Genomic DNA, 27,615 nt, shown 5'->3' with positions numbered 1-27,615 from the left:
GCACAACATTTTTTCATCAATGTGTAAATAAAATTACATCCATCCAACATTTTTATTTGATTTACTGTTTTAGATTAAGATTTTAGCAAAAATCAATTTAACAAAGATATACAGTAACTGGTAATTGGTTAACTTAAAAATGGTTATAAGAAACATAAATACATATATTACTTAAAAATATTTTTTCAGACCTATTGCAGGTCTGAAATGCTAAAGTCTCATCTTTTGTTTGTCTGACAGTTACCTGTCGGGCTGTTTAGTCTCTTGAAGTGAAATTATTTTTGTCATTTTGTTTTGGTCTCATTTGGATATTTCATCCATTTTCCATGTGCCCTAAGTCCTTAAGTCAATTGTGGTACAACCTGATGTGACAACTGCTCGAATGGATCTGACAAATTATTTTCCTTCAGTGGGAGGAGCTAACGCAAACCCTTCATGTTTCCGTCTTCTTATACCTGAGTTGAGGTTTATGTATAGAATCAGTTGCAAACTTTGAGGGCTGAACAGAGACAAAATGGTTTCAATAATGATCAGACTTGAGGTTGTGATTGCTTTTCTTATCCTGTTATTGAACTGGATAGGTGAGAATAAAGACTGGTTCAAGTTGATTCTAAAGTGATTAATCTCTCATTATTTTACCTCAGTAGCTAACCAACTTTCTGCCTACAGGAACTGATGGTCAAACACTGACTGAATCTGAATCAGTGGTCAAAACACCTGGAGAATCCCACAGACTGACCTGCACATATTCAGGGTTTAGTGGAAATCCCTGGATTGCTTGGATCAGACAGGTTTCGGGAAAAGGACTGGAATGGATCTCAACTATTAGCAGTGGTGGTAGCACCTACTACTCTCAGTCAGTGAGAGGCCGATTCACCATCTCCAGAGAAGACAGCAGAAGTCAGGTGTATCTGCAGATGAACAGTTTATCTGCTGAGGATTCTGCGGTTTATTATTGCGCTAGAGATCCACAGTGACGCAGAAAGTAGAAACACTGAACAAAAACCTGCCAGTGATGGAGGCACCACAGGAGGAGCTGCAACACACCTTTTACACAGTACTTTTCACATGCTTTGATGCATTTTTCTGTTCAGAAATTAAACAGAAATATCAAATGAAAATCAAATCAAATTGTATTTGTACGGCACCCTCCAGAAACAAAGCATTTCAAAGTGCTTTACATCATAAAAAATACAAAGTGATAGGACAGTCAACAATTGAAACATTACATTTTGCCATTGTTACACATCGGATTGAGTGTATTAATGTCTTGAATACAAAAACTCATAATAGATAGATGAACCTCCACAACACTGACTCGTTTCTCACTTCTTCCAACAAATTGCAAATCCTATTGAACATCCATCAGTTGCTTCCATACAATTCTCTGCTGTTTCATAACATTACAATTTGCATAGATCATTCAGAACTAATTATGCTGAAGAATAATGAAAAGTCATTCCCTATAAAACTAATAGTCCTTGTTTCATTACTTGAGTCAGTTCTTTTTTATTTCACAATGGGGAGGAGTTTATGCAAACCCAGATGTCCTCTATCTCTATTTATGACGCCGTTGATCCTGAGTAAACAGACTTGACTTCAACATGAAAGGTTACAGGACAGGGCTGCTGCTTCTGGCTATCTGCTGGACAGGTGGAGATTATCACTGATTATTGTTCATTTATACAATCACTACAGTGTCCTTTCACTCCTAAAGGAAGTCATTTTTGTTTATTGTACTTGCAGGTATTGATGGCCAGACTCTGACACAGTCTGAGTCCGTGCTTAAAAGACCTGGAGAAACCCACAAACTGACCTGTACAGGCTCTGGATTCTCATTCGGTAGCTACTGGATGAACTGGATAAGACAGGCTCCTGGGAAAGGACTGGAATGGGTTGCTACTGAAGCTCGAGGTAGCCAGTACTACTCACAGTCAGTCCAGGGCAGGTTTACTGTCTCCAGAGACAATGGCAGAGAGCAGCTGTTTCTGCAGATGAACAGCCTGAAGACAGAAGATTCTGCTGTTTATTATTGTGCCAGAGACTCACAGTGACTGAAGTGGGTTAGGCAGCTGTGCAAAAACCTCAAGTGCAACTATTATATGCTACTGGGAAAGAAATACTACTAAGAATAATAATAATATGTGGAGTAGATGCCAAATAAATCCAAGAGGCTGTTCTGCTAGGGACCATTCAAATACTTTGATGAGTATGTGGCTGAACACCAGGCAGAGATAAAACTTGAGAGACCTGGTTGACCCCTTTATGAATGAACCAACAATAAATGAAGAAATGCTAAGAAAAACATATAGTAATAAAAAATAATAAAATAATAACAAAAAAAACACACTGTACTGGAACACATTATATTAAAAGATTTTTAAACCCATACTAGTATTTTCAAGCATTTATTTCTGTTAATTATGATTAGCTAACATGACATTTAAGATTAGAATACCACATGAGATCAATAAATGAAAAAAATATGGTTAATACAGAAATGAAAGGCATGTTTACGGTTTTTCTCTGTAAACAAACCTTGGCTCGGAAAATAATTGACATTTTAAAAACTATTTGTTCAATCTTCAAATCATTGTGTCATTTGTGCGAATCATTACATGCAATTCTCCTGTTTCCGAATCCATGTGGCCTTGCTGTTTATATAGTAAGGCATGAGCAGTTTCACAAATGTCAAAATGCATCTTAGACTATCCATAAAAACTGAGGATACCTGTATTGTGTTTAATTTCTATAAATTAGAAATGTTCAACTCTGCTTTGCTTTAGTTTCTCCTGTTATCTAAATCTGAAGTCACATCCTGGTTTTAACCTGCAGAATCAGGGGAGGGCCTACGCAAACTCTTCTTCTTTTAAAAGCAAACCATCAGCAGGTTATCATACAGAATTTAACTGAGCATAACAAACAATTTTAGCTTGTTCCTAATAACGCCAATCAGGTCTGAGCAGGTTTTTGCAATAGGATGGAAAAAACAGCAATCTGGAGTTTTCTTTTTGTTGTTTTAATTCCCAGTGAGGTTTTCAGTCCATTATTTTTTATATTTATCCAATTATTTAAAGCTCTGGCAGCTAATGATGATATTTTTTTTCTTCCAGGAGTCTGGAGTCAGATCAAACTGGAGCAGTCAGCCTCTGAGATGAAGAGACCTGGAGAGACAGTGAAGATGTATTGTGTTATTTCTGGTTACAGCATGACAAGCTATTATATCCACTGGATAAAACAGAGACCAGGCAGAGCTCTGGAGTGGATTGGCTATATGGACACTGGAAGCAATGATCCGACCTATGGCAGTTCCTTCCAAAGTCGTTTCATCATGACTGAAAATGTCCCCAGCAGCACCCAGTACCTCGAGATCAGGAGTCTGACAGCAGAAGATTCTGCTGTTTACTTCTGTGCTCGACAAAGCACAGTGACTGAAGGCAGAGAAACAGCTGCACAAAAACCTCGACAGCAAACAACAACAATGTGAAGCCTTGCTCAGACACTTGGTTTTATGGCAAATGAATATTGACAGAATATATTGATGAATGTAGTCTTTTTGCATCTGTTGTTTTTTCATGATGAATACTATAGTTAAAGCATTTAACTCTAAATTAGTTCAGAAATAGTATTTAGTAAAGTGAAAATATAAAAAAAAATACAATTGGACTGTTAATAATATGTCACATTATTCTATACATGTATGCTTTGTTGATTCAGAGAAATAAATTGAAAGAAGGCATGTTTTTGAGAGAGGTAACTGGTGAAAGCTGTTGTAAAATTGAAAGCTGCATCTTTGCCAAATAGAGGTTAATCCTTTCTGTTTATGCAATACTTTTCACATCTCACATTTTTCACAGTAAAAGTGAAGTGGCTTAAGAAAACAGTTCAGTAAACACAGGCCTCCACCAGGCATAAAATGTCTGGACAAAGATAAATAGTTATTTTTTATTTTCATAATTATTTTTAAAACCAGGAAAGTTTGAATAAATATGTCTCAGTACTGCTCAGAAATACAACTCTGTTTTCTTAAAAATATATTTTGTGCGAAACACAAGTACTCAAGATCTCTGCACAAAAACATTTTGAGAAAATTGCTGCACTTTTTAGTATATTTCTCTTATTTTCTTCTTCTCCTTTGATAGCTTTATTGGCCCCTGGAAGACTGAAGTAAAACAGATCATTCCTCAGTGTTAAGGAGGTTTTTCAGTCGAGGTAATATTAATACAAATGTCCAAAAAACATCAACAGTCTGACTTAGCTGGAGATCCCACCATGCATGCCACATGATGAGTTTAGTCTGAAGGTGGCATCATTTACTTAATCAAGAACATCTTCAAAAATGTGACAGAAGGACAGATTAGTTTGAGGGAGATAATACTGCAGCAAGCAGCTTTTATAAAGAAAAAACAAACAAATCTTTCATGTTAGTTAAACAATCAAATTTGAATAAAGGAGCAAATTTCAACTACAATCTTAATTATGTTGGGTGGTTGTGTTTTATCTTCACTGACAGTGACGTAGGTTTTTGTAATAGAGTCTGTCACAGTGATCAGGCACAATGGTACACACCCATTCAAAAACCTCAGCACAAATATATGAGAAAAAATTATTAGAAAATTCTATTATTATTATTATTATTATTATTATTATTATTATTATTATTATTATTATTATTATTATTATTATTATTATTAGATGTACAGTAAACAAGTATATATTTTCTGTATAAATATTGAAGTAAGCTGTCTGGTTAGTAATATGGAAAATCAGTTTAAGTCTAAAGATACATGAGATTAATAAATGCTCATTTTTTACTAAGACGTGATTAACAACAAATCCAAATAAGCTATCTATATATTAGAACAAAAATGCCACACTATCTAACATAGTCATTTGTGTTTTTTGAAAAGTTGTAGGTTTTATTTCTTTATTGTTTGGTATGTTTCAGCTTCCTCATGTTTTTGTACAGGAAGTCAGTGAAGATGTAGCACCGTGACTACGGCTTTGATTACTGGGGAGACGGAACTGAAGTTACTGTTGAACCAGGTAAGATCTTTTAATCACATCAGTTATTTTCATGTTGATTCGTTTATTAGTTGCTGATAATTTACAAATAACCGGAACATGAAAACCTTAATGATTATTGATTTAAACTATTATCCTTTCTTTACGTTGTGCACGACTTATGAGTTTGTTGTTAAGTACCAACCACAGTGGGGGTAGGCATACATCGTCTTCATGGGCTCAAGTTTTCCCCTAATTGAAACAATTAAAATGACCTTAGTCATGACTGAGTAGATCAGTGGTTACTTATTTCATGTGTTGCCCTGTGATGGACTGGGGATGGCTCATGAGTCTCTTGGCTTCTCTCATATTGAGTTCATAGTCATATTAAAATTGAATCCTGAAGGAAATTATATTTGCTTACAAATGTTGTTTTTATTGCAGAAAAAAAACACTAAGATCATAATAAAACCTGCAAACTGCTGTAATATCAATAAAACTAGTACTCAAACTTGAAAAAAACCTGAAATCATGTATGTCAGACTCCAGGTGATAGGATACGATGTAGCAATCAACTTAAAAAATAAATATATATATATATATATATATATATATATATATATATATATATATATATATATATATATATATATATATATATATATATATATATATATATATATATATTTATTTCAACGGAATATAATATAACATTCTGTATTGTAATGTTAGCCTATAAAAACCCTGCAGAACTCCCATCAGTCATATCTATGATTAATTCTAGCAAAATGCAGGCATCTGTTATTCCTGTTGCATATATTGTTTTTCAGCGTTTTACTCCTCCCCCCATATTTCCACTCTCTAGACCCTCATTTTGCATAAACCTGCTATAAAATGCAGCAGGAGAGAGTTAACAGGATGTCTGTTTCATCTGCCAACATGATTTGTGCTACTCTTTTCATGCTCCTAATAACTGCAGGTGAGTTTTTAAGATGTTCTTTGGAGAGAAATTGATTTTTTTATTACATTCATTATAATTTCTGAATTTTTATTTTTTTTTAACCAGGTGTGAAGTGTGAGCAGCTGACACAGCCAGCGTCTATAACTCTGCAGCCAGGTCAGACTCTGACCATCAGCTGTCAGGTCTCTTATTCTGTTACTGGCTACTGGACCCACTGGATCAGACAGCCTGCAGGAAAAGGACTGGAGTGGATTGGTCAGGCAGCTGGATCTTCAACATACTACAAAGATTCCCTCAGAAATAAATTTAGCATTTCTACAGTTTCCTCCAGCAACACAGTGACTCTGAATGGACAGAATGTGCAACCTGGAGATTCTGCTGTGTATTACTGTGCAAGAGAGACACAGTGAGACAAACCATCTGGAGAGCTGTACAAAAACACCGTGATAGTTTCCTATCAACCAGATGAGGCGCTCTTAGACCACTTATTTCAAAACAAATCAGAAGTAAAAGCCTTTCATTGTATGGATTTAAAAATATCCAAATGTTTTAAGTATACTGCAGAATAAAACTTGAAAACAGTTATAACAGAAATAATTATGACTTAAATTTCCTCTCTATCCTTCTAGGATTTGTTTAGTCTAACTTTTTTCCCAAGGGTTGTTGTCTTCAGGACAGTATTTTATGTTGTCATTTTGTTCAGTATGTTATCCGTAATTCATATTTTATGTAAATATGAATTGATAGAGCAATGTCATGAGCAACATCTCTCCACTCTATTATAGTGAAAAGGGCTTGACGTACATTACTACTTCTTCCTATTTTTTGGGTTTTCCAACAGGTTGTGATGACTTTGGCCTGTCGCTGTCATTTGTTGCTGCCCATATACTTTCTGATGCCACACTGGCACAAACAGCAGAGATATACAAAAACATACATGCTATCAGTTCTAAAACAGATGAGATGCTCTTGGATAACTGATGATTTTAAAAAACTCAGAAAAGTCAAGGTTATTTTATTTATTTATTTTTGTCTTTATCAAAGATATAGTTGCACTAATCATTGCACAATCATATGCAGTATTGGGCATTAAGCCACATACTAATAATCAAGCATTACAGCAGGCTAGGGGTCCTAAGATCCAGGCTTTGATAGCCTGTGTCCTGCAACTTTCACATGTGTCCCTGCTCCAATTCTCCTGGATTAAATGACTGACTCACTTCCTCAGTGCAGTCAAGTTGTATAGAGTCCTGCTAATGACCTCATTATTTGACTCAGGTGTGTTAAAGCAGTGTACTGCATTACATCGTCCTCAAGGCCTGGATTTGAGAATTATTGGTTTAATGGAACGGCATTTGATCCAAACAAATTTAAATTTCTTATTGGTTTGTATTTTCCAAGTATGTCTGTGTAAAAATACAATTCATCACCACACAATTACAAAGGAGAAATAATGTTTAGATATTGTAATAAATTGATTTTTACACAACTCATTATAGTCAAATGACATATTCTGTTGTATTTCTCATTCCACATTGAAAAGCAGTTTTATTTATTTTTCAAATGATAATTTTTTTATTAAAAAAAAATATTGTTTTTAATACCTGTGGAATGACAAATGCCAGGGCATCTGTATTTTATTAATATCCATAAAATCTTTCCTTTAAGATCCGTTTGCAGTTGAACATCACAGTGAAGATGCTACCACTGAAAAATTGATATGATAGAGGATTCCATTGGGATTTAAACAATAAATAAAATTTTAATGTTCTATAAAATGTTAATTAGCAACAACAGGTTGAAACAATACATTCATTTGTATAGTTTGTAGGCATTGTAGCTGAGATAATTCTCACCATTTTTCCTAAAATCTGATTGGGTAGTCGGTCATCATGCAAAGTAAAACTGCTATAAAAAGTCAGTGCTGTCAGTCAGAGGAACAGAAGCTTTCATTGGATCACTTTCAACACCAACATGCTCTCTGTATCTCTGCTGCTGCTGGCTGCTGCATGCTGTGAGTCTCCCTGAGACACTCACATTATGCTGAGACACACACATATTGGTGATGCACTTTAATTAATTTATGTTGTCATCAACAGGTGTGAAGTGTGAACAGCTGACACAACCAGCCTCTTTGACCGTGCAGCCAGGTCAGACTCTGAGCATCAGCTGTCAGGTTTCTTATGATCTATCCAGCTATCATACACACTGGATCCGACAACCTGCAGGAAAAGCACCTGAATGGATGGGTGTTATTTGGCATAATGGAGGTAACGCTTATGCCACCAATGTCGGAGGGCGTATAGAAATCACCAGGAACACGAATGAGAAGATTGTGTATCTCAGTCTGTCTGCCATGAAACCAGAAGAGTCTGCTGTGTATTACTGTGCCGGAGACACACAGTGGTTAATGTGAGCAGAGAGGCTGCACAAAAACTCCTCACAGAGTAGAAGTGATATTAGTCTGAATACAAATACTGAGCATCATGTTCAAACTATTGAAGTTGTTTTGGTTTGAGATTTCCGGTTTTCAGCTTCATCAGCAGGTGGTTCTGCAGAAACAGTCCATATTTCACATCTTCAATTGTGTATCAGATATGAAACTGAATAGAATGAATTAAAATGGGCCCAGATTCATGAAACTGTTTTTTAAATAGGAAAAGGTTTTTATTCTTCTTCTCAATCCATTTTCAATACCTTAGCATTGTTTGATTCTTATAGCAGCATATTAAAGGCATTAAATTACTGATGTTATTGTACATATTCAATAAATTAGAATATTATTGAAAAGTCAATTTGTTTCAGTAACTTCATCACCAAATGAAAAACATTATATAGAGATTACTCAGACAAAGGCTGAGTAATCTCTATATAATATTTAATTATCTTAATAATGATGACCTTCTGCTAAAAGCTGCTGAAAACCTGACACTTAAAATTAAAAACAAATTAAAAACAAATATGTTGTATTCATGAAAAGCATGTTTAATGCCTTCTTAGAGGTTGATATTTTTAAAAGGTGCTTTCAATCTGACATATGAGACTCATTGGGAAGTATGTTATAATTCACTGAATATAACTGTAAATGATAGCTTGGTTTCAGTTTAATGCTACTCATAATGTAAGCACAATAGATTTAAAAACAAAAAATAGGTCACATTAAAACCATACATATTGTACAATCTAAATATTTTATTGTATTGCATAAAAATATATATAAAGAAAAGATTAACAACATCCGAAGAAAACAAATGTGAGAAGAACAGAGCTGCTAAACTGAAACTGTCACATTATATGATCACATGCTACTTGCTCTCCTCCTATCTACTATATAAATGCGACAGTGTGGAGTTGATTTCATAGGATGTCTGTATCATCAGTCAACATGTTTTGTGCTGCTCTGTTCCTGCTCCTTGCAGCTGCAGGTTAATTTCCTACAATTTATTTCAGTCAGTAATTTATTAACTTTAAACATTTACTCATAATTTCTGACAACATTTGTTCTTACCAGGAGTGAAGTGTGAACAGCTGACACAGCCGGCTTCTGTGACTCTGCAGCCAGGTCAGACCCTCACCATCAGCTGTCAGGTCTCTTATTCTGTTAGAAGCTACTACACAGACTGGATCAGACAGTCTGCAGGAAAAGGACTGGAGTGGATTGGAAGAGCAGCTGATGGATCAACAACACACTACAAAGATTCTCTCAAGAACAAATTCAGCCTTTCTGCACACTCCTCCAGTAACACAGTGACTCTGAATGGACAGAATATGCAGCCTGAAGACTCTGCTGTTTATTACTGTGCAAGACAGTCACAGTGACACAAACATACAGCACAGCTGTACAAAAAAATCCTTTGAGCCTGAGTACATGTATTTTTACTTCTCGCCCACAGGAGGAGCTCTTAGGCCATTGAGTGTCATGATTATTTCAACCAAATGTCTATAACAAGTACATCTTTATTCAGATTACATCAGTTAAAATTTTAACAAAAGATTGTAACTAACATTTATAAAATTGAAACTGTTCATTACAAATTAAACATGTCTTTGTAACAGAGCAATGTTGTGTTTAAAAACAGAACATTGAATTTAAGAGGTAGCAAAAAGGTTGCCTCATCTTTCTTCTTGATTAATATCGAGGTCATATACATCATTCTCTGAAACAATAAGTCACAGCGTTCTAACATTAGTTCATGCATATTTTTCTACTGCAAAAATCCATGAAAAATCAATAGAGAGAACGAGTATATTTGGTTTATGAAAAATATTTATATCATGTGTTGTAGAACATTTATTGTCTTTCTCATGAAGTGTAATGAGGAATGGAGAAAAATATAGCAATATTATAAAGTCAAAAATAGGTCAGTTTTATGAATATAGAAATAATCTCAATCTGCATCCTGTTTAAAAAAAACATTTCCTGCTGAGCTGTTAGGAGTAAGATAATCATTCATGATTGGCTAGTCGGTCATTAGGCAAATTACATGTCATGCTTTTTAAAATTGATCTCATCCTGTCAGTCACTGTCAGAGAAGCTCTCACTGGATCATTTTCAACACCAACATGTTCTCTATATCTGTTCTGCTGCTGCTGGCTGCTGGATCCTGTGAGTCTCTCAGAGACACTCACAGTATTCTGACACACACATATTGATTGTACACTTTCATTAATTTGATGTTGTCATCAACAGGTGTGAAGTGTGAACAGCTGACACAACTGGCCTCTTTGACTGTGCAGCCAGGTCAAACTCTGAGCCTCAACTGTCTGGTCTCTTATTCTGTCACCAGCTACGGCACACACTGGATCCGACAACCTGCAGGAAAAGCACTTGAATGGATGGGTGCTATTTGGAGTGGTGGAAGTAACGACTATGCCGCCAATGTTCAAGGACGTATAGGAATCACCAGAGACACCACTAAAAACATTGTGTATCTGACGCTGTCTACCATGAAACCAGAAGAGTCTGCTGTGTATTACTGTGCAAAAAACACACAGTGGTTAATGTGAGCAGAGAGGCTGTACAAAAACTCTCCACAGAGCAAAAGACATGAGTGTCATCAGCAAGCAATGTGGTTTTTGATCATTTCCTGTTTTTCCAGAATTCTGTCCACATATGTGAAACAGAGAATGTGTATCGGGTTTTAATTTATGTAAAGTTTAATTTTTTTTTTTTAAATTTCATTTGCCCAATGATACAGAGGATAACAATGTCTGAAATATAAGAATATCGGGAAAATAAAGCTCATCATATAAACTTTAATCAAAGAAGTTTTTTCTTCCCATAAAATCTCAAGAAATATGACAGTTGCATCAACCTACTCAGTTACCAGAGGAACTGCACCCTGTTTAACATAAACAAACATACAACCGGCCAAGCATTGTGTTGCTTCAGACCTGTTTGTGATTGGATGGTTTGTCATTTCTCAAATGAATCATGGTGTTATAAATAGTCAGTGTCATTCTATCAGTCACAGAGCAACAGCTATTTTCATTGGATCAAGTTCAACTCCAACATGTTCTTTGTAGCTCTGCTGGTGCTGCTGGCTGCTGGATCCTGTGAGTCTCACCAGGACAGTACCATTATCTCTTTACACTCTTACTGACGATACTCTTACATGTATTAAACTTTCTCATTAACAGGGGTGAAGTGTGAACAGCTGACACAGCCATCTACTGTGACTCTGCAGCCAGGTCAACATCTGACCATCAGCTGTCAGGTCTCTTATGATGTGAGCACCTGGACACACTGGATCAGACAGGCTGCAGGGAAAGGACTGGAGTGGATTGGTTATATGTGCTCTGGATGCGACGGAAATTACAAAGATTCTTTAAGGAGCAAGTTCAGCATTACAGTACATCCACCCAATAAAACAGTGACTCTGAATGGACAGAATATGCAGCCTGAAGACTCTGCTGTGTATTACTGTGCCAGGCAGAAACCATACAGCCACAGTGAGATGGACAAGCTGCAGAGCTGTACAAAAATCCCTCAGCCTACACACACGTATGTTATGAAATGACCAGCGGAGGCGCTGTATCAATACTAATGACTCCAAGAAAGATTATCTGACAAATGTCTTAGGTATTCCAGTTGGAAAATTTAAAAATTCTACTTTTCTCAAATAATTTCAGAGGGAAAAATGCTGTTGAAAAAAAGATAAATTATCATTAAATAAATAAATAGCAATATATTTTTTCATTTTATTCATTTCTTATTTTTAATGAATAATGTTGAATTTAGTAGCATCTAAATTCAACATTATAAATTAAGGACTTGATCTGTCAATTACACTTTCATCAAATTATCTTTTGTGTTTTTATACATATCTGTAGCTCTGATGCAGATTGCTGTAAGTTTCATTTAACAATCATATTATGATTACACTACAGTCTCATTGATATTACATGTTGAACATCAACAGGGGTGAAGTGTGAGCAGAGAGTTCAGATTCTGACCACCATCTCTTAGGTATGTTATGGATGTGAGCAACGATCACACACACTGGATCGAACGACTGGCACAAAAAAACACTCAGGGATTTTGGAAGCAACTCTTATGCCGACATTGTCTAAGGTCTTATAGAAATCACCAGCGTGTGGTTACTATAAAACCAGAGAACACCTGCTGAGTATTACTGTGCAAGAAACACAGTGATTAATGAGCAGCAAGGGCTGTGCAAAAACTTTGTACAATGTTGAAATTGCAGTAACTTGCATAGAATACTGAGCATTGTGTAAAAATAAACAAGCTGTGGTTTGTGATTTCCTGTTTTTTAGCTTTAGCAACAGCTGGTTCAACAGAATGTTTTATTATAAACTTTAGTCATGGATCAGATGTGTAATTGAAACACTACATTTAATTTGAGTCTGAATTCATAATATATTTTTGTTTTTATATAGAAGAAGGGTTTTATTACTTTTCTTACAAATTGTTTTGGTAAATTATATTTTGGCTTCTGGTGGGACAATAAATAAAGACAGTACACATTGGCCATTGTTGAATTAAACAGTTAATTCATATTAATTCTAACTAAATTCATACATAATTTTCACCAGCATACTTGGTGAGATTTGACATAATGTCAGGGAGATCAATGTCTACTTTCTAATTAAAAATTATTATAATTTCTAACTTGACATGAAATGAGGTTGATAAGGGGACATATCCAAACATTAAACTGATGATTACACATGTACATATTTTCCAAAGCATTGTAAGGACTATCAGTAAAAGTAAAAAGAGTAATACCTTCTTCGGGACACTTTCTTAAATGTAAAACTCTTTCTATTTGTCTGCTGGTGGTTATTGTCAAATAAAGCTAAAAAATGTATGTGTGCATTACACAGGACAGCATGATGGTGTAATAGGTGTTTCTTCATACCTCACGGTTATGGGTTTAAATTGCCCAGATGCAGGGTTAACCATGGGCTATCTTCTGAGGATCCACTTTTCTGATTTTAAATGAAACTATTAAAATATCCTACTGCGTGTCTGCGTTGCTCTGTGATGGACTGGTGACCTCTCATCTACTGAGAAAATCCTTATATTTAATATAAATGCTGAAGGAAATTATGCTTGCTTACAAAACACTGTTGTAAATATAGTAATAATATAGAAAATAATAACACTGTATTAAAAACTGTATAAAAAAACAAACTCTAAAATCATTGAAAATACCAATTAAGCTAGAAATTATCCTCAAGTTTTGTACATCAAGCTTTTAATTTTTTTTATCCAATATTGCCTCATATTTTTCCTTGACTCATGCAAGGCCAGTAACATAATTCTGATGCATAGCATCAAAAAAGTCAAAACATTCTGCCATAGAAAATAAATTTGATGAGTCTGTTAACATTTGTTTGTGAATATTTTTTTTTGATATAACAAGGAAAAACATTAATGATAAATTAAATAGGTTATTCCTACTGTCTTCAGTTGTTAAAGGAGGAACAGGAGCAAGACAGGAATATTGAAAAAAAAAGAGAAAAAAGAAAAAACAACTCATGCATATAACAACCAAATTGGGTCACTTTTATACATCCATTCAGACAAATGAACTAAGGGGTATTCTGTTTGAAAAAAACTACTAGTTTCCTGCTGTGCTGTTAGCATATAATAGGAATTGATGATTGGCTGGTTTGGTCATTAGGCAAATTAAATGGCATCCTTTAAATGACATGTTCTCACCTTGTCATTAACAGAGAAGTTCTCATTGGATCACCTTCAACAACAACATGTTCTCTGTAGCTCTGCTGTTGCTGCTGGCTGCTGGATCCTGTGAGTCTCTCAGAAATATTCACATTATCTTGACGCTATATTCTTACTGGTTTTACGCTTTGATTAATTTCATGTTGTCATCTACAGATGTGAAGTGTGAACAGCTGACACAACCAGCCTCTGTGACTGTGCAGCCAGGTCAACATCTGACCATCAACTGTCAGGTCTCTTATTCTGTGGGCACTGCGACACACTGGATCAGACAGCCTGCAGGAAAAGGCCTGGAGTGGATTGGTTACATGTGCACTGGATGCACAGGAGCTCGCAAAGATTCTTTAAAGAGCAAGTTCAGTATTACAGTAGACGCGTCCAGTAAAACAGTGACTCTGAATGGACAGAATCTGCAGCCTGAAGACTCTGCTGTGTATTACTGTGCCAGAGACCCACAGTAACACAAATAAGCAGGAGGGCTGTACAAAAACCTCTCAGGACCTGAACACATAACTACCAGGGGAGGAGCTGTAAAACCACTAATGACTCCATTGCAAATTCTCTGTCAAAGTCCTTGATAATTATTATGGAAATGTTTTAATTTCACTTGTTTTATTTTGTTTTCCAATCCAACATAAAATTCAATCTGGAGAGACTCAGACGGACATGAGAAGACAATTAGAAGAGTTTATTGACAAACAGAATTTAAAGTCTTTGGCGCTCGGGCCCCGGCTGGGGATAACGGTTATCGCAGCGTTAGCGATAGGCTTCAGATGAGCATCCCCGATGCCTTTAGGAACGTCATCCCCCAGGGCCCGGCACTGGTGGTGGAGGTTGAAGAAGGGTGCGGGCCTCAGGACCGGGCGAATGGAGGAGAAGGGGTGGTGGTGGGTTGAGCTCGGCTGGAGAGCGAAGGATGCCATGAATGAAGGTCCTTATCAGCTGGGACTTGGTCGATGATTGGACGTGACTTGGCTTGGTCCGGCGTTGATAGGTCGACGATTGTGAGCAGGTCATTTCAATTAACGGGTCCCGGTGGGGATAAAAAAGTCTTCCAGTTTGAATTTGCGCCTAGGCTTCATTTCTTAGCACACTATAAAAACAAAGACTGTTGTTTTAGATTTACTGTTTCAAAACCTTGGAAATAGCAGCTCAGCAGAAAAGAAAAACAACTCTTGTATTGAATTGATTTGTGTGATTTGTTATAGTCCAGTTTATGGGAACCCTCACTTTTTGCTTGTGAAATTCCAACTAAAATCTCCACAGCTAAACACAAAATAGCGTCATTCAGAGAACTGCATCCTGTTCAAAACATCAAATGAAGTAGATCAGCAAGATTATGAAGTACAGTATTGCAAGAGCTATTTGTGACTGGTTAACCTGTCATTATACAAATTCAACTTTCTAGTCTAAGTACTTCCTCTCATCCTGTCAGTCACAGAGGAACAGAAGAATTCATTGGATCATCTTTTACCTAAATGTTCTCTTTAGCTTTACTTCTTCTGCTGTGTTCAGTTAATTTAACTCAAATCAGTTTAAAGCAATTAAAAGGAAGACACACATGTTACTATTTTTAGACTATTCAAATACACAAATATCCCTTTTATTCTAACTCAAGTGTAAATGCATTATCCAAGTTCCTCCAGTTCGCATTAATCTGCTTTATTATTTTAATGTTTATACTCTGCTAAACTGTTTTGATGGTTGAAAATAGTTTGCACCATCTCTTAAAAAAAAGAGATGTTTGCTTTTCATTTTATTGTTCTCTAATTCGTCATAAACTTCTCAGCACACTACAAAAACAAAGACTACTGTTGTTTGTGATTTATTGTTTCCCTCACACCATGTTCAAAAATGTATGAATTAGATTTTCTATATGAATTATAAATTTCTATATTTTTTATCCCTTGCATGAAGACATGAATAGTCAAACTGTCGAAATGCTGTTTTTAAAAACCCTACATAAACAAACAAGGCTCTCAATTTAAAGGATTAAAAGACTTTAAACTAAACTTGCTGAGCTACTGAGGAAATAATTCAAATGGGTTCCTGACATCACAGTGTCTTGAAAATCAACCTAACCTAATCAAGTTTTAAAATGAGCACTACTGTTCAAAGTCTTTTAGTTTTGTCTGTATGCAAAGTGAACTTCCTGTGAGTCTACTGTAAAGGCTGATCTTCTGCTGCTCAATGCACAGTTAAAGAAGCTACCTTCTCATTGGTACCTTCACATAGCAACATGTTCTCTCTAACTCTCCTGCTGCTGCTTTTTGCTGGATCCTGTGAGTCTGAAATAAATGGCACTCATTTGGTTTCAGTTGGTTTAACTTTTTAAATATTTAATATTTTCCCTTGACAGATGTGATGTGTGAGCAGCTGCAACAGCCAGACTCTTTAACTGTGCAGCCAGGTCAGCGTCTGACCGTCAGCTGTCAGGTCTCTTATTCAGTTGGCAGCTACTACACAGCTTGGATCAGACAGCCTGCTGGGAAAGGACTGGAGTGGATTGGGAGCAAATATACAGGAGATTCATACTACAAAAAATCACTGGAGAACAAGTTCAGTATTGCCTTAGATGCTTCCAGTAACACAGTGACTCTGAATGGACAGAATATGCAGCCTGAAGACTCTGCTGTGTATTACTGTGCCAGAGAGCCACAGTAACACAAATGAGCAGCAGAGCCGTACAAAAACCTACCAGGGCCTGAATACTTGTAATTACAACTTATCCACCAGAGGGAGTCCTGTTAGAACAGTGGTTCTTAACCTTTTTTGAGGTACCAAACCCATCAGTTTCATATGCGCATTCACCGAACCCTTCTTTAGTGATAAATATTTTTTTTTTCTTTTTTTTTTTTTCAAATTCAAGACATAGGTATGAACTCACAGCAAGTTACAGTGTTACCTTACTCTGGCCCCCAAAAATATTTTGGCCCCATAAAAGAATTTCAGCCCCCAAAATATTTTTTTACTATTTTACTAATTTAAAAATAAATTTGGATTTTTTTCAAAGAATGACAAATTTTTTAATAACTTAATTTTTTTTAATTTTAAATTTAGTTTGTTTTTTGTCATTTTGAATCTACAAAATACTTTTTTGGGGCCAGAATAAAGTTTTGCACAAATGACATACCAGCAAATCAGTGCGACTTCTGCTGTTGTTTTTGGGAGACCAGTTCAGAGAGGCGTGGCTTCACCTTGGCAAGTGCATCTTCAGAGCAAAGTCTGTTCATTTTCTTCTTTTTTTGCTCGACATATTAAGTATGGATTAAAATATTAAGAAAGAAACCACGCGACGTACAACTACGACAGCCTCTGATACTGCGTGCACTAAATTCCCCGCAGCACTGATTGGCCGAGCAATGTAACACGATCCTCTGCAGCAAGTGATGGCCAAGCAGGGCGTGTCATCACGACTTTACACAGGTGTGTCTTTACCTCCGCGGCAGAGGCTCCGCCGAACCCCTGGGGTTCGATCGAACCCAGGTTAAGAACCACTGTGTTAGAACAATAGTGACACCAATCTGGTTACAAGTTCTATGACTAGCGAGAGAAACTGACATGTAGATGACCTTTTTACTACTGCAAAACAAACAAACAAAAAAGAAAAAACAAAAATAAAAAAAATAAAAAATGAGAAATCTATACTTTCAGCAAGGAATGTTAGCTGTTTGCCTCTTTATGGTACTGACTGGGTGAAGGGACCCCAGGGGAAGCCCACTACACTATCACAGGCCACACAAATATTTCATCTTTAAGGAATAGATCATAGAACCATATTTGTCAAAGAAAATTTCAAATTTAAATTTCTGCTATAATACAGGGAGCATAATCATTTGTGCTTTCTCATGACACTGTTGTAAACCAAACTGTTAATGTATTCACAGAAACTTCACACTCCCCATAAGTTGACAAAACATGCTATGAATTTGAATTTTGGTGTTACTTTTTTCAGATGTTCCTCACTTGAACCTGCAGGGGGACGTCTATGCAAAGTGTTTCTGCTTTATAAATACACCAAACACACTATCAATAACTAGCATTTCATCTGAGGGAGAAACACTCAGACCCACTTTACAAATATCACTTGGAAAAATCACATTTTTAATACCAAAGACATGTTAATCTCCTGGAGCTTAGTTTTTGTTTTTACCATTCATGGTAAGTTTTCATGCCTCAATGAAAAAGTGTTAGCTGTTAAACAGGGTGCAAAAGTAATGTTTTTGTTTCCCACAGGTGTTTGGGGTGAGATCAAATTGCAGCAGCCTCAATCCTCTGAGGTGAAAAGACCAGGAGACACTGTGAAGATTTCATGTGTCACGTCTGGTTACACAATGACACAGTACGGCATGAACTGGATAAGACAGAAATCTGGGAAAGGTTTAGAATGGATTGGGTGGATAAACACAGACACAGTTGTTGCTACCTATGCCAGCTCCTTTCAGAGTCGTTTCACCTTCACTCAAGATGTTTCCAGCAGCACTCAGTTCCTGCAGATCACCGATCTCACTACAGAGGACTCTGCAGTTTACTTCTGTGCAAGAGAGCACAGTGACTGAAGTCAGTGGAGCAGCTGTACAAAAAGTCCTAGAGCAATATGATTCTTCTATGATGTGTCTGGTCTGTTTAAACACTCCAGATGTTAATACTTTTATGACTTTTTTGTTTTCTACATTTCACTCATTCATTGCTGCATCCATAACCCCCACAATCCAATCCTATTTCAAAGTTTTAGTTGGTAAACATTTTTTCCCCACCTCTAAAAAAAGAGGACAAAAAATATAAACATACCTGCTGTGAATTTGATGTTTATTATTGCAAAGATGCGGCATAATTAGTTTTTCTGGCAGTCTTACTGTGTATATCATCATTTGTGACTCATGCATATGCATAGCAATAAACTGAATTAAAAAAAAATCAATTCATGATCAGAGATTAGAGCGCTGAAGAAAGCAAAACTGTAAGGAATAAAAAGCACAGAATAACATGGACAACTATGTGAAGATTTGTTGAAGTTTAAATAAAATAACAAAAAGGTTGCACGTGTACTATGTTCTAGGTCAACAGCTAATACATCACATCCAAACTGACCTCAACTTATTGCTTTTATCCTGCTTTTAAAAATATAGAAATTCCCAAAAAACTGTAACAATAAATTTAAAAGCTGACACGTTTTATGTTATTTTGTTTATTTCTGCAGGACAAAATAGCATAAAACAAGAAACATTCTGAAAGTAGTCCAGTATTTATAAAATGACTAATAAAGTATATTACAAAGAAACTTGATTCATATTAGATATTTGCATATTTTAATATTTCTTTCTGACTTGTTGAAACCGTGTTGCAAATTGAAACAAATTAAAATTATTTCTCTGTAGGAACTCTATGCAAATTCTGTGGTTTTGTTTGTGATGAGGATGTAAAGCTGGAAACCTTGTAAAAGGGGATCAGATCTCTTTGTTTCAGCTTCACCAACCATGTTCTCTGTCACCCTTATGCTGCTGCTGTTAGCAGCTGGATCAGGTAAGAATTTATAGATTTGTGAGAATCACCAGATCATGGTTTGAATCTCACAAAATGTTGTTTTTCCAGGTGTTCGATCTGAGACACTGAGACAGCCAGCCTCTGTGTCTGTGCTGCCTGGTGAACGACTGCAGATCACCTGTCGTGTCTCGTATTCTGTTAGCACATATGTAACAGCCTGGATCAGACAGCCTGCAGGAAAAGGACTGGAGTGGATTAGCAGTGACACAACTATTAAAGATTCATTAACCAACAAGTTCAGTGCAAATCTAGATTATTCAAACAACATAGTGACTCTGAAGGGACAGAATATGCAGCCGGAGGACTCTGCTGTGTATTACTGTGCCAGAGATCCACAGTGACACAGATCAGCAGCAGACGTGAACAAAAACCCCACTGTGACTGAACAGCTGCTTCGGGTAGCTGAAACTTCTGATGTTCAGGAAAAAAATACTGTAATTAAAAAGCCTGTAATAAAAATGTGCATCTACATCTGTCTCTATCTTTCTATCTGTTGACTACTAAACAATATATGTATATCAAACAGTTTTGTCTTGCAATGGAGATGTCAGTTGTGTGGAGTGTCTTTCTTTCAGTTTTAACTCTCAAACAACCATAGATTTTGGAATTGAGGACAAATGTTCCAGCTTATAAAATATAGGAGCTCTTTTACTATGTCCTCTTCAGTGTGTTTGTAACCAATATTTTGGTACACATGCAGAAAATGTGTCAAATTTTAAAGGTTAATTTTGCAAATTAATAATAATTATTTGTAAGATGGAGAGAAGGGTTATGCTTTATGATTTGCCTGTGATGTCAAAGGTTTAAGTCTAAAAAATGTGCATTTAGGAAACTTTATTTACCTCTCACTCACTGCAGTCATGCTAAATTTTAATTACATTTTTAGTCAACAATAAAGCACTTTTAAAAAAAATAAATGTGCATGTGGTTCATCATCTAGATTGATTGAAACTGTGATAGAGAGTGGATCCTATATATGCAAACCTGCCCTCCATTCAGCCTCCTATAAAAAGGCTTCAGTTCAGATCTGAGTTCAGAGGATGTCTGTTAAATCAGCCAACATGTTTCGAGCTGCTCTGTTCCTGTTCCTAGCAGCTGCAGGTGAGTTTCTTCAATCTTTGAGATCTCTGCCAACCATAAGTCTCAACAAACAAGATTTCCTCTTTTTTTCTGACTTAGTCAATTCTTCTTTTAGCAGATGTGAAGTGTGAACAGCTGACACAGCCAGCCTCTGTGACTGTGCAGCCGGGTCAACCTCTGACCATCAGCTGTCAGGTGTCTTATTCTGTTACCAGCTACTGGACAGCTTGGATCAGACAGCCTGCAGGGAAAGAACTGGAGTGGATTGGAGATGCAAAGGGATCTTCAACAGATTACAAAGATTCTCTCAGAAACAAGTTCAGCATTTCCACAGAATCCACCAGTAACACAGTGACTCTGAAGGGACAGAATCTGCAGCCGGAAGACACTGCTGTGTATTACTGTGCAAGACTCCACAGTGAAGCAAAACATGAACAGATTTGTACAAAAACCCATTCAGTATCTGAACACTTGAAATACTGTAAACCTCCAGAGGAGGCACCATCAGACCATAAATTATTTACCAGCAATTTATTCCACACTTATATCAGTTTTCTATGTCCAGGGATATAGGAAACTCGTTCCTATTCAAAAGACTGAACCCTGGACAAATCACATACTTTTCACAGAATAAAACAGAGACATACAGAAGAGACAACCACAATCCTTGCATACACTCAAATCTAAGGGTAGAGTGTTCGGTAAATAATCATGGATGTAGTAGGCCTACAGGAAGCAGCCTGGAGAGGATCCATACCTGTGCAGAGAGGAATATGTGAACTTCCTGACCCACAGTCAAACTCAACCAAAATCATTTTGGAAGATACCTCCAACAGTTCTTCCTTTTTATAAAATCTATTATGGCATCAAGAGTTCATGCATACACATTTTAAATAATTCACACCAGAAAATCTTTATCATTCATGTGTAGCAGGCTTAAAATCAACAAAAGCCATATCTGCAGGAAGTAGGGTCACAGTGTGAAGGGGAAAACATGCAGTAAAAGGCCCAAGGCCAAAAGTCAATCATCTTCATCACATGCTGTGCCTGCTCCACCACTGAGCCCTTTTTTAAGTATTGCACAAAGTGGTTCAACATGTTGGCTCAAGAAATTAACTAAACATGTTAATATAAAACATATACAGTTCAGGAGGAAAATATCAAATGCTTTAAATCTATCTTTTACATACTCTTTGTGTAGCTATTTTCAAGGCATGTTTATTGAAAAATGTTAGTTATACATAATTATTTTGAATTTAGCCTTACATCGGTCAACACTGATAAGGCAAACTATAGAAGAACAAAATATGTTTGCTTTGTACAGGTATAAAAAAATTAGAGGAAATTAAAATTAAATTGTGCTCCTTCAACTTTTTTAACTAAATCAGTACATTTGAAGAAACCGTTTTATTCCTACCAGGCTTTGGCGCTTAAATAAATGTGAACATTTTCCTAAAAACCACAACTGTTCCAACTGTCTCCTGTCTTTCAGTTCCCTCCTCCGCTCTGCTGCTGCTGCTGCTGCTGTAAGTTTTTGTTTCAGAGTTTCTCACAGTGATATATGGGGGCACAGAGATATACACCAATACAAAAACCTCAGTGCAAAAACCTGTCTGTAATTCATAACAATGACTATAAATAAGTATAGTTTACGAAATTTCTACCTTTGTAATATGCGGTAAGAACACAGTGTTTCCATTTAACTGATATATTTCAAATCCACATTAATTAGACTTTAATTCATAGACTATAAGTCGTACTTTTGAGTCTGTTTCAATTGGATCAGAGAATTGATACTTAGTTTCTTTCAGAATCGCTACACAAAAATATCCATCCCATAAGACTGAACCAATGTTGAAACTCTTTTATGTGAATATTCAGTTTTTATTCCATTTTTTGTGGTGCTTCAGGTTTTTGTTCAAGCAGTCAATGAAGCTGCAGCACTGTGAGATTTAGACTACTGGGGTAATGGAACAACAGTCACGGTTCTACCAGGTAAGATCCTTTAAAATATTGTTTACAGTTCTATTTATAATTGTTGTTTATGATAATAATATTTATGTAAAATTTTAGATTAGTTTTAACTTTTGATGCTCCTGTTAACTGACAGTCATGTTAAATTGGTTTGGTGTTATCTGAATAAACTGCATTTGTAGATGTACTATTTTAGTTTCGCAGACAAATCTTATTAATATTATATTTCAAACCATGTTATACAACACTGCAGTAAGATGGCAAACTGTCAAAAAAATCATTTAATATTGTCTCCGGTAAAATTGCTTTTATTTTTGATTCAGTGTTAAATAATCCCAAAGTTTTCATTACTATGAGTGTAAAAGCGTCCGAAAGTTGTTCCCTACAACTTTCTCATTTTTCATATTTTTATTTGAGCTCTGTCGTCCAGATCAACAAATTTAATCTGTTGAAAAAAAGTAATTGATGGTCCAGATCGTAAAAATTTTATTTTTCAGAAAATATGAAAATGAAGATTGATTTAGAATCTGACCCAGGCTGGATCAAGCTGTAGAGGAAAAGGGGACATGACAGCGAATCATCAGAAATAAATGTTCTGCATATGAAATCCAAACAGAAGAAAATACTACATGAAGGCAAAAAAATATATATTGCATACAATTATGCAATTATTTGCATAATTTCAAATAATTGCTTGTGATGTCATATTTTTTTGTTTTAACTTCTCAACTAAATTACATTTTGACTTAAAGCAAATGACTAAAGAGATGATTTTGATTTGCAAAACAGCAGCATAGTGGCAATTTAGACACACAAGAAGAAATAAGAATAATTTATGCTCAAGCAACTCAAAATAACCAAAGAAAAATATGGCTACCAGAATCTCTAACAATTACAGTCCTCTTAATTAAGAATGGATTAAAAATCTGATGGAGACAAAACCTCGACTTAAACAAAAAAGTGGAAAACAAAAGGACTATATGGACTAAATATAAGGTAACTAAATTACTCAAATGATTGAATCATTTACTCCGTGTAAAAATGTCTAAATGCTTATCATTTATTGTGAATATATGCAGAACATACGTTTTCACTAAACAAGAAGCTAAATCGGGAGCCTGATCTTCCAGAGAGGTCTGCAACAGCAGTTACATTTCGTTACATTGAGGAAGAAGCTTTAGACAAATTAAATTGGTTGTAACTCTAATATTCTCAAATTTTATCACAATAAAATTGACATTTAATGATAAATCTGTGATGGTATTTAATTCATTGAAGGGTTTTATGCAAACATGTTTTGATGATGTTTTTGACACACCATCATTACTTAATTTTAGGCTTTATTGATTACAAACATTGTGGGACGGTGACTGAAATTCTTTCTGTGTTCACACAATTTCATCTAAGTTGGTGTTTGGGTGAATTGTCAAAATTCTGAACAAGATTCATTGTTTTGGAGTTTTTCATTTACAGAAAATGTTGGGTTTTTTTTTAAACCAAATTAATATAACGGCTTGCTGGAAAAAGAACTGGCTTAATAGTTGTTTAAATGCATTAATTTCCCACAAATCAAACCCGTAGAAACTGGAGAGACTCATTAGTTTTTAACTCAAGATGTAGAAGATGGAGGTTTCTGAATGTAAAAAGGTTGTAGCCCTAAAGTTTGAAACATCAGACGTCTTACTTTATTTTGTATACCTACCCAACTGATGGTGGAAACTTTCCGTCATAACAAAATACTTATTTCTCTTGGAAAGTACATTTGAAAAACTAAGTGATACTTTGGCAAAATTTCCCTTTTTTGGCAAAGTTGCTGCTGCAGAAGCATTAGATTTTTAACTTAACATTGCGTTCTTTAAATTATTTGGAAAAAAAAAATATCACAAAACATTTTAAAAAGCTAATTGATTGCAATATTCAAACTTTAAAAAATACTTTTTTTTCATGACTTATTACTTTTGAATCAACTTATTGTTACTTTTGTAATATTTTAACTGTTATGGGGACCCCAGTGTCTTCATTGACCCATTGACTTGTATGTAAGTGGTGAGGGGTGAAGGGTCACAGTTGTTTAAACTGTGGTTTATGCATTGACATGAAGTAGTTAATCTTGCTGTTCCAGTCATTTTTATGTCCTGATATGATCTGTTTTTCTTTGCTCATCTGCAGATCCAAATGCTCCCCCTGTTCCTCCGTCCCTGTTCGTCCTCAGTCCCCTGCAGACTCCCGGTTACACAGTGAAGCCGGCAAACCAGTCTGGTCCAAACGTCTGTCTGGTCACAGATTTCCGACCAAAGTGGGAAAATATGGTTCTGAATTTGAAAGAGGGTCCGGTCAATGTGAGGACGGATGATGCTGTTCTGTCGAAGAATAACACCTACTACTTTGCTGCATTCAGCAACGAAGCCATCTACTCCTGTCACATGAACGGGACGGTCGGCAACAATGAAGCCGGTACCAAATTTTAAAGTATAAAGAGTCATGATCTAACAATTTGTTTTTAAAGACATTGAAACTTTGGGTATTTTTTTTTATTTCTTAAACTCTCTCATCAGCATTACACCTCCCATCTTCAACTAAGCTTCAGTTAATAATTTATAACAAGAAGTTCTTACAAGAGTGTTTACTGACTTTTTATGACTGTCAGAGTTTTCATGATGTTTGTGTGACTGATTTTCTTTCTGTCTCTAATCAGATGATGAATGTGGCAGCATTTATCCAGGTGAGTCTGATCTCTTCCTGTCTCAGTTTGGTTCCATCACTGATCGCTGCTGTTTGTGTTCAGTTCAGTCTGAACTCTGTTTCTCTGTCGTCCAGAAAAAGCCAAGCTGAACTTCTACCTGCTGCTGATGAATGGAGTCCGAGTGGTGTTCACCAAAGCTCTGGCCTTCAGCACCGTCCTCACCATCAGAGGCCTGCTCTTCTGAAACTGAGCCTTTAGTTCATGAATATCAAATTGAAATCCATTTTCAAAAAAATTATGTGTGATTAAATGGCTTTGAAATAATAAAATTGGAAAATATACCCTTAAAAAAATAAATAAGAAAACATCTCTAATTTATGGTAAAATACCAACAGTTGTAGTTGCCAAATATGGATTATACCATATTTAAAATTCTGGCAACCACAGCTGCTGGAATTTTAACATAAATTGGAGATGTTTGTTTGCTATAGTGGGAAATAAAATTTATTGAAATTTCCTTTGACTGACAGTTTTATTTTTATTTTTTTCTAGTGTTTCTGTAAATTTTATGCAAAGTTGTTTCAAGTCTTTTATTGTTTTTCTATATGTGTGTATTTTTGTATGCAAAAAGGAGGTCGATTTTGAGTTTTTTCCTTTATATTTAAAGAATTGGCTTCCTCAAAAAAGTTGTAAAAATCAAAATGCACTTTTATGTATGTGAAAATGTATTTTTACACGCAGATTTCATGATAAACATATAAAAATGAAAATAAAGAAGAATATCTAAGAGAAATAAAAAAAAATATATTTTTTCTGTAAACCTGTAAATAAATTCAGGAAAAACATGGACAACTTTGCTAAAAAAAAAAAAAAAAAAATATCATTCCAGAAAAGAGGGAATTTGTGATCTGTTATTTAAATATTTTTTCTTCAATTTAGTCAAATGTCCTGTATTTTCTGTGGTTAGTCTTTGTTTGACATGATAATGAAGAAAGAATTTTTGGTGTTTGTAAAAATTGAACAATGTTTCTGCTTCATTCTGTTCATGTTTCATTTATTTGCAAGATCTACAAATAAACTTTAATGCAGCCTATTTGATATGTTCCAGCTTTGTTACTTTATTTATCAAATATCTTCTATAATTAACTTGTTATTAATTATATTTTTATTGTGCTAATGTTTTCCTTCATCATTCAAAGCTATGTTGTCTTCCTTTTTCCACTCTCATTTGAATTATTTTCTTACTGATTATGTGATAAACCACCTCCACTCTCTGCCACTTGTTCAGGTTATTTCCAGTAATCTATAGGCGAATAACCTAAATGATGAGGAGAAACAACAGTCAGAAATACACCTCATTTCTCATCTCCTTCTTAGCGCAAAAGTTTGATCGTTTAAACCCACATGTCACCAGGAAGCAGAAATACAGATGGAAATCTGACAGAAACCAAATAGCAGCTCAGTTTCACATGAAGACGAAAAGGCTGAGGTTAACCTCATCTCCGCTTGTTTCTTCTCTTCACACAACATGCTGAATCTTTTCACATATTGACTTCAGTGACAGCAGGATTCCTTTGTAGTGTCTGGCATTTAATCAAATATTTTAAATTTTCACTTCAGATTTTAAATCTTCTGAAATCTTCCATTCAGTTTTTTTTATTGTTATTTTTATTTAGGACGTTTGTTCCTTATTCTGTCTCAGAGTTGAGTTACAATGTTTCCAAGGAATGTTTTTTTTTTCTTGAAATCATGGAAAACACAATCAAATTTAAAAACACGTCAGGAGAACGTTGTGAGGAAGTTTAGGTAAAAGTGAAAATGCGATCTGAGCAGCAGCTTTTAAAGTATATAAGTTCAGATAAAAAAAAATGATGAACAGTAATAATCTGTTTGAAGTATGAACTGACAGAAAATAATGATAGATCATCCTCATATCATGCAGATCTCAGGTAAAACCAGTTTTAAATAAGAAACTGTATTGGTTCTTCCAAAAACATATTCAGATATGCTGCCACCTAGTGGACAAACTTGACAAGCCACTAATCATATGCAAGGTAAAACTTGCTACCTTGCATTAGCTGTAAAGATTAAGGGTTTTAAAGTCAGATTTATACAATTTACTTAATTGATGGAAATGTTGTTGCTACCATCATGAAAACA

The 27,615-nt window shown here is 35.5% G+C and overlaps 1 protein-coding gene and 7 gene segments (V, D, J or C); all 8 read left to right on the top strand.

The window, feature by feature from the left end:
* The first annotated feature begins 1,593 nt into the window (after window positions 1-1,593).
* On the top strand, window positions 1,594-2,074 carry LOC116734919 (Ig heavy chain V region 914-like). The segment is given in 2 exon segments: window positions 1,594-1,653; window positions 1,747-2,074. Coding segments are annotated over 2 exon segments (357 nt in total).
* A 3,820-nt stretch (window positions 2,075-5,894) lies between these two features.
* On the top strand, window positions 5,895-6,375 carry LOC116735452 (Ig heavy chain V region 5A-like). The segment is given in 2 exon segments: window positions 5,895-5,983; window positions 6,071-6,375. Coding segments are annotated over 2 exon segments (390 nt in total).
* Window positions 6,376-7,921: 1,546 nt separating this feature from the next.
* On the top strand, window positions 7,922-8,381 carry LOC116735451 (immunoglobulin heavy variable 3-33-like). The segment is given in 2 exon segments: window positions 7,922-7,979; window positions 8,065-8,381. Coding segments are annotated over 2 exon segments (357 nt in total).
* A 960-nt stretch (window positions 8,382-9,341) lies between these two features.
* Window positions 9,342-9,784, top strand: LOC116734924 (immunoglobulin heavy variable 3-53-like). The segment is given in 2 exon segments: window positions 9,342-9,390; window positions 9,477-9,784. Coding segments are annotated over 2 exon segments (348 nt in total).
* Window positions 9,785-10,457: 673 nt separating this feature from the next.
* LOC116734917 (Ig heavy chain V region MC101-like) lies at window positions 10,458-11,077 on the top strand. The segment is given in 2 exon segments: window positions 10,458-10,571; window positions 10,656-11,077. Coding segments are annotated over 2 exon segments (360 nt in total).
* Window positions 11,078-11,463: 386 nt separating this feature from the next.
* The window catches only part of LOC116734897 (uncharacterized), a 161,545-nt gene continuing 145,393 nt past the window's right edge, over window positions 11,464-27,615 (top strand). The window contains exons 1-2 of the mRNA XM_032586443.1: window positions 11,464-11,521; window positions 11,606-11,897. Of these exons, the coding sequence (XP_032442334.1) occupies window positions 11,479-11,521; window positions 11,606-11,897 (335 nt within the window). The 5' untranslated portion in view covers window positions 11,464-11,478. The remainder of the gene's footprint in view (window positions 11,522-11,605; window positions 11,898-27,615) is intronic.
* On the top strand, window positions 16,372-16,838 carry LOC116734923 (immunoglobulin heavy variable 4-38-2-like). The segment is given in 2 exon segments: window positions 16,372-16,456; window positions 16,534-16,838. Coding segments are annotated over 2 exon segments (348 nt in total).
* LOC116734928 (Ig heavy chain V region XIG14-like) lies at window positions 19,636-20,191 on the top strand. The segment is given in 2 exon segments: window positions 19,636-19,697; window positions 19,767-20,191. Coding segments are annotated over 2 exon segments (339 nt in total).

This window comes from Xiphophorus hellerii, chromosome 16 (assembly GCF_003331165.1).
Source record: "Xiphophorus hellerii strain 12219 chromosome 16, Xiphophorus_hellerii-4.1, whole genome shotgun sequence".
Classification (NCBI taxonomy): Eukaryota; Metazoa; Chordata; class Actinopteri; order Cyprinodontiformes; family Poeciliidae; genus Xiphophorus; species Xiphophorus hellerii.
Note: the sequence above shows the minus strand (reverse complement) of the source record. Positions and strands in the feature narration are given on the sequence as shown.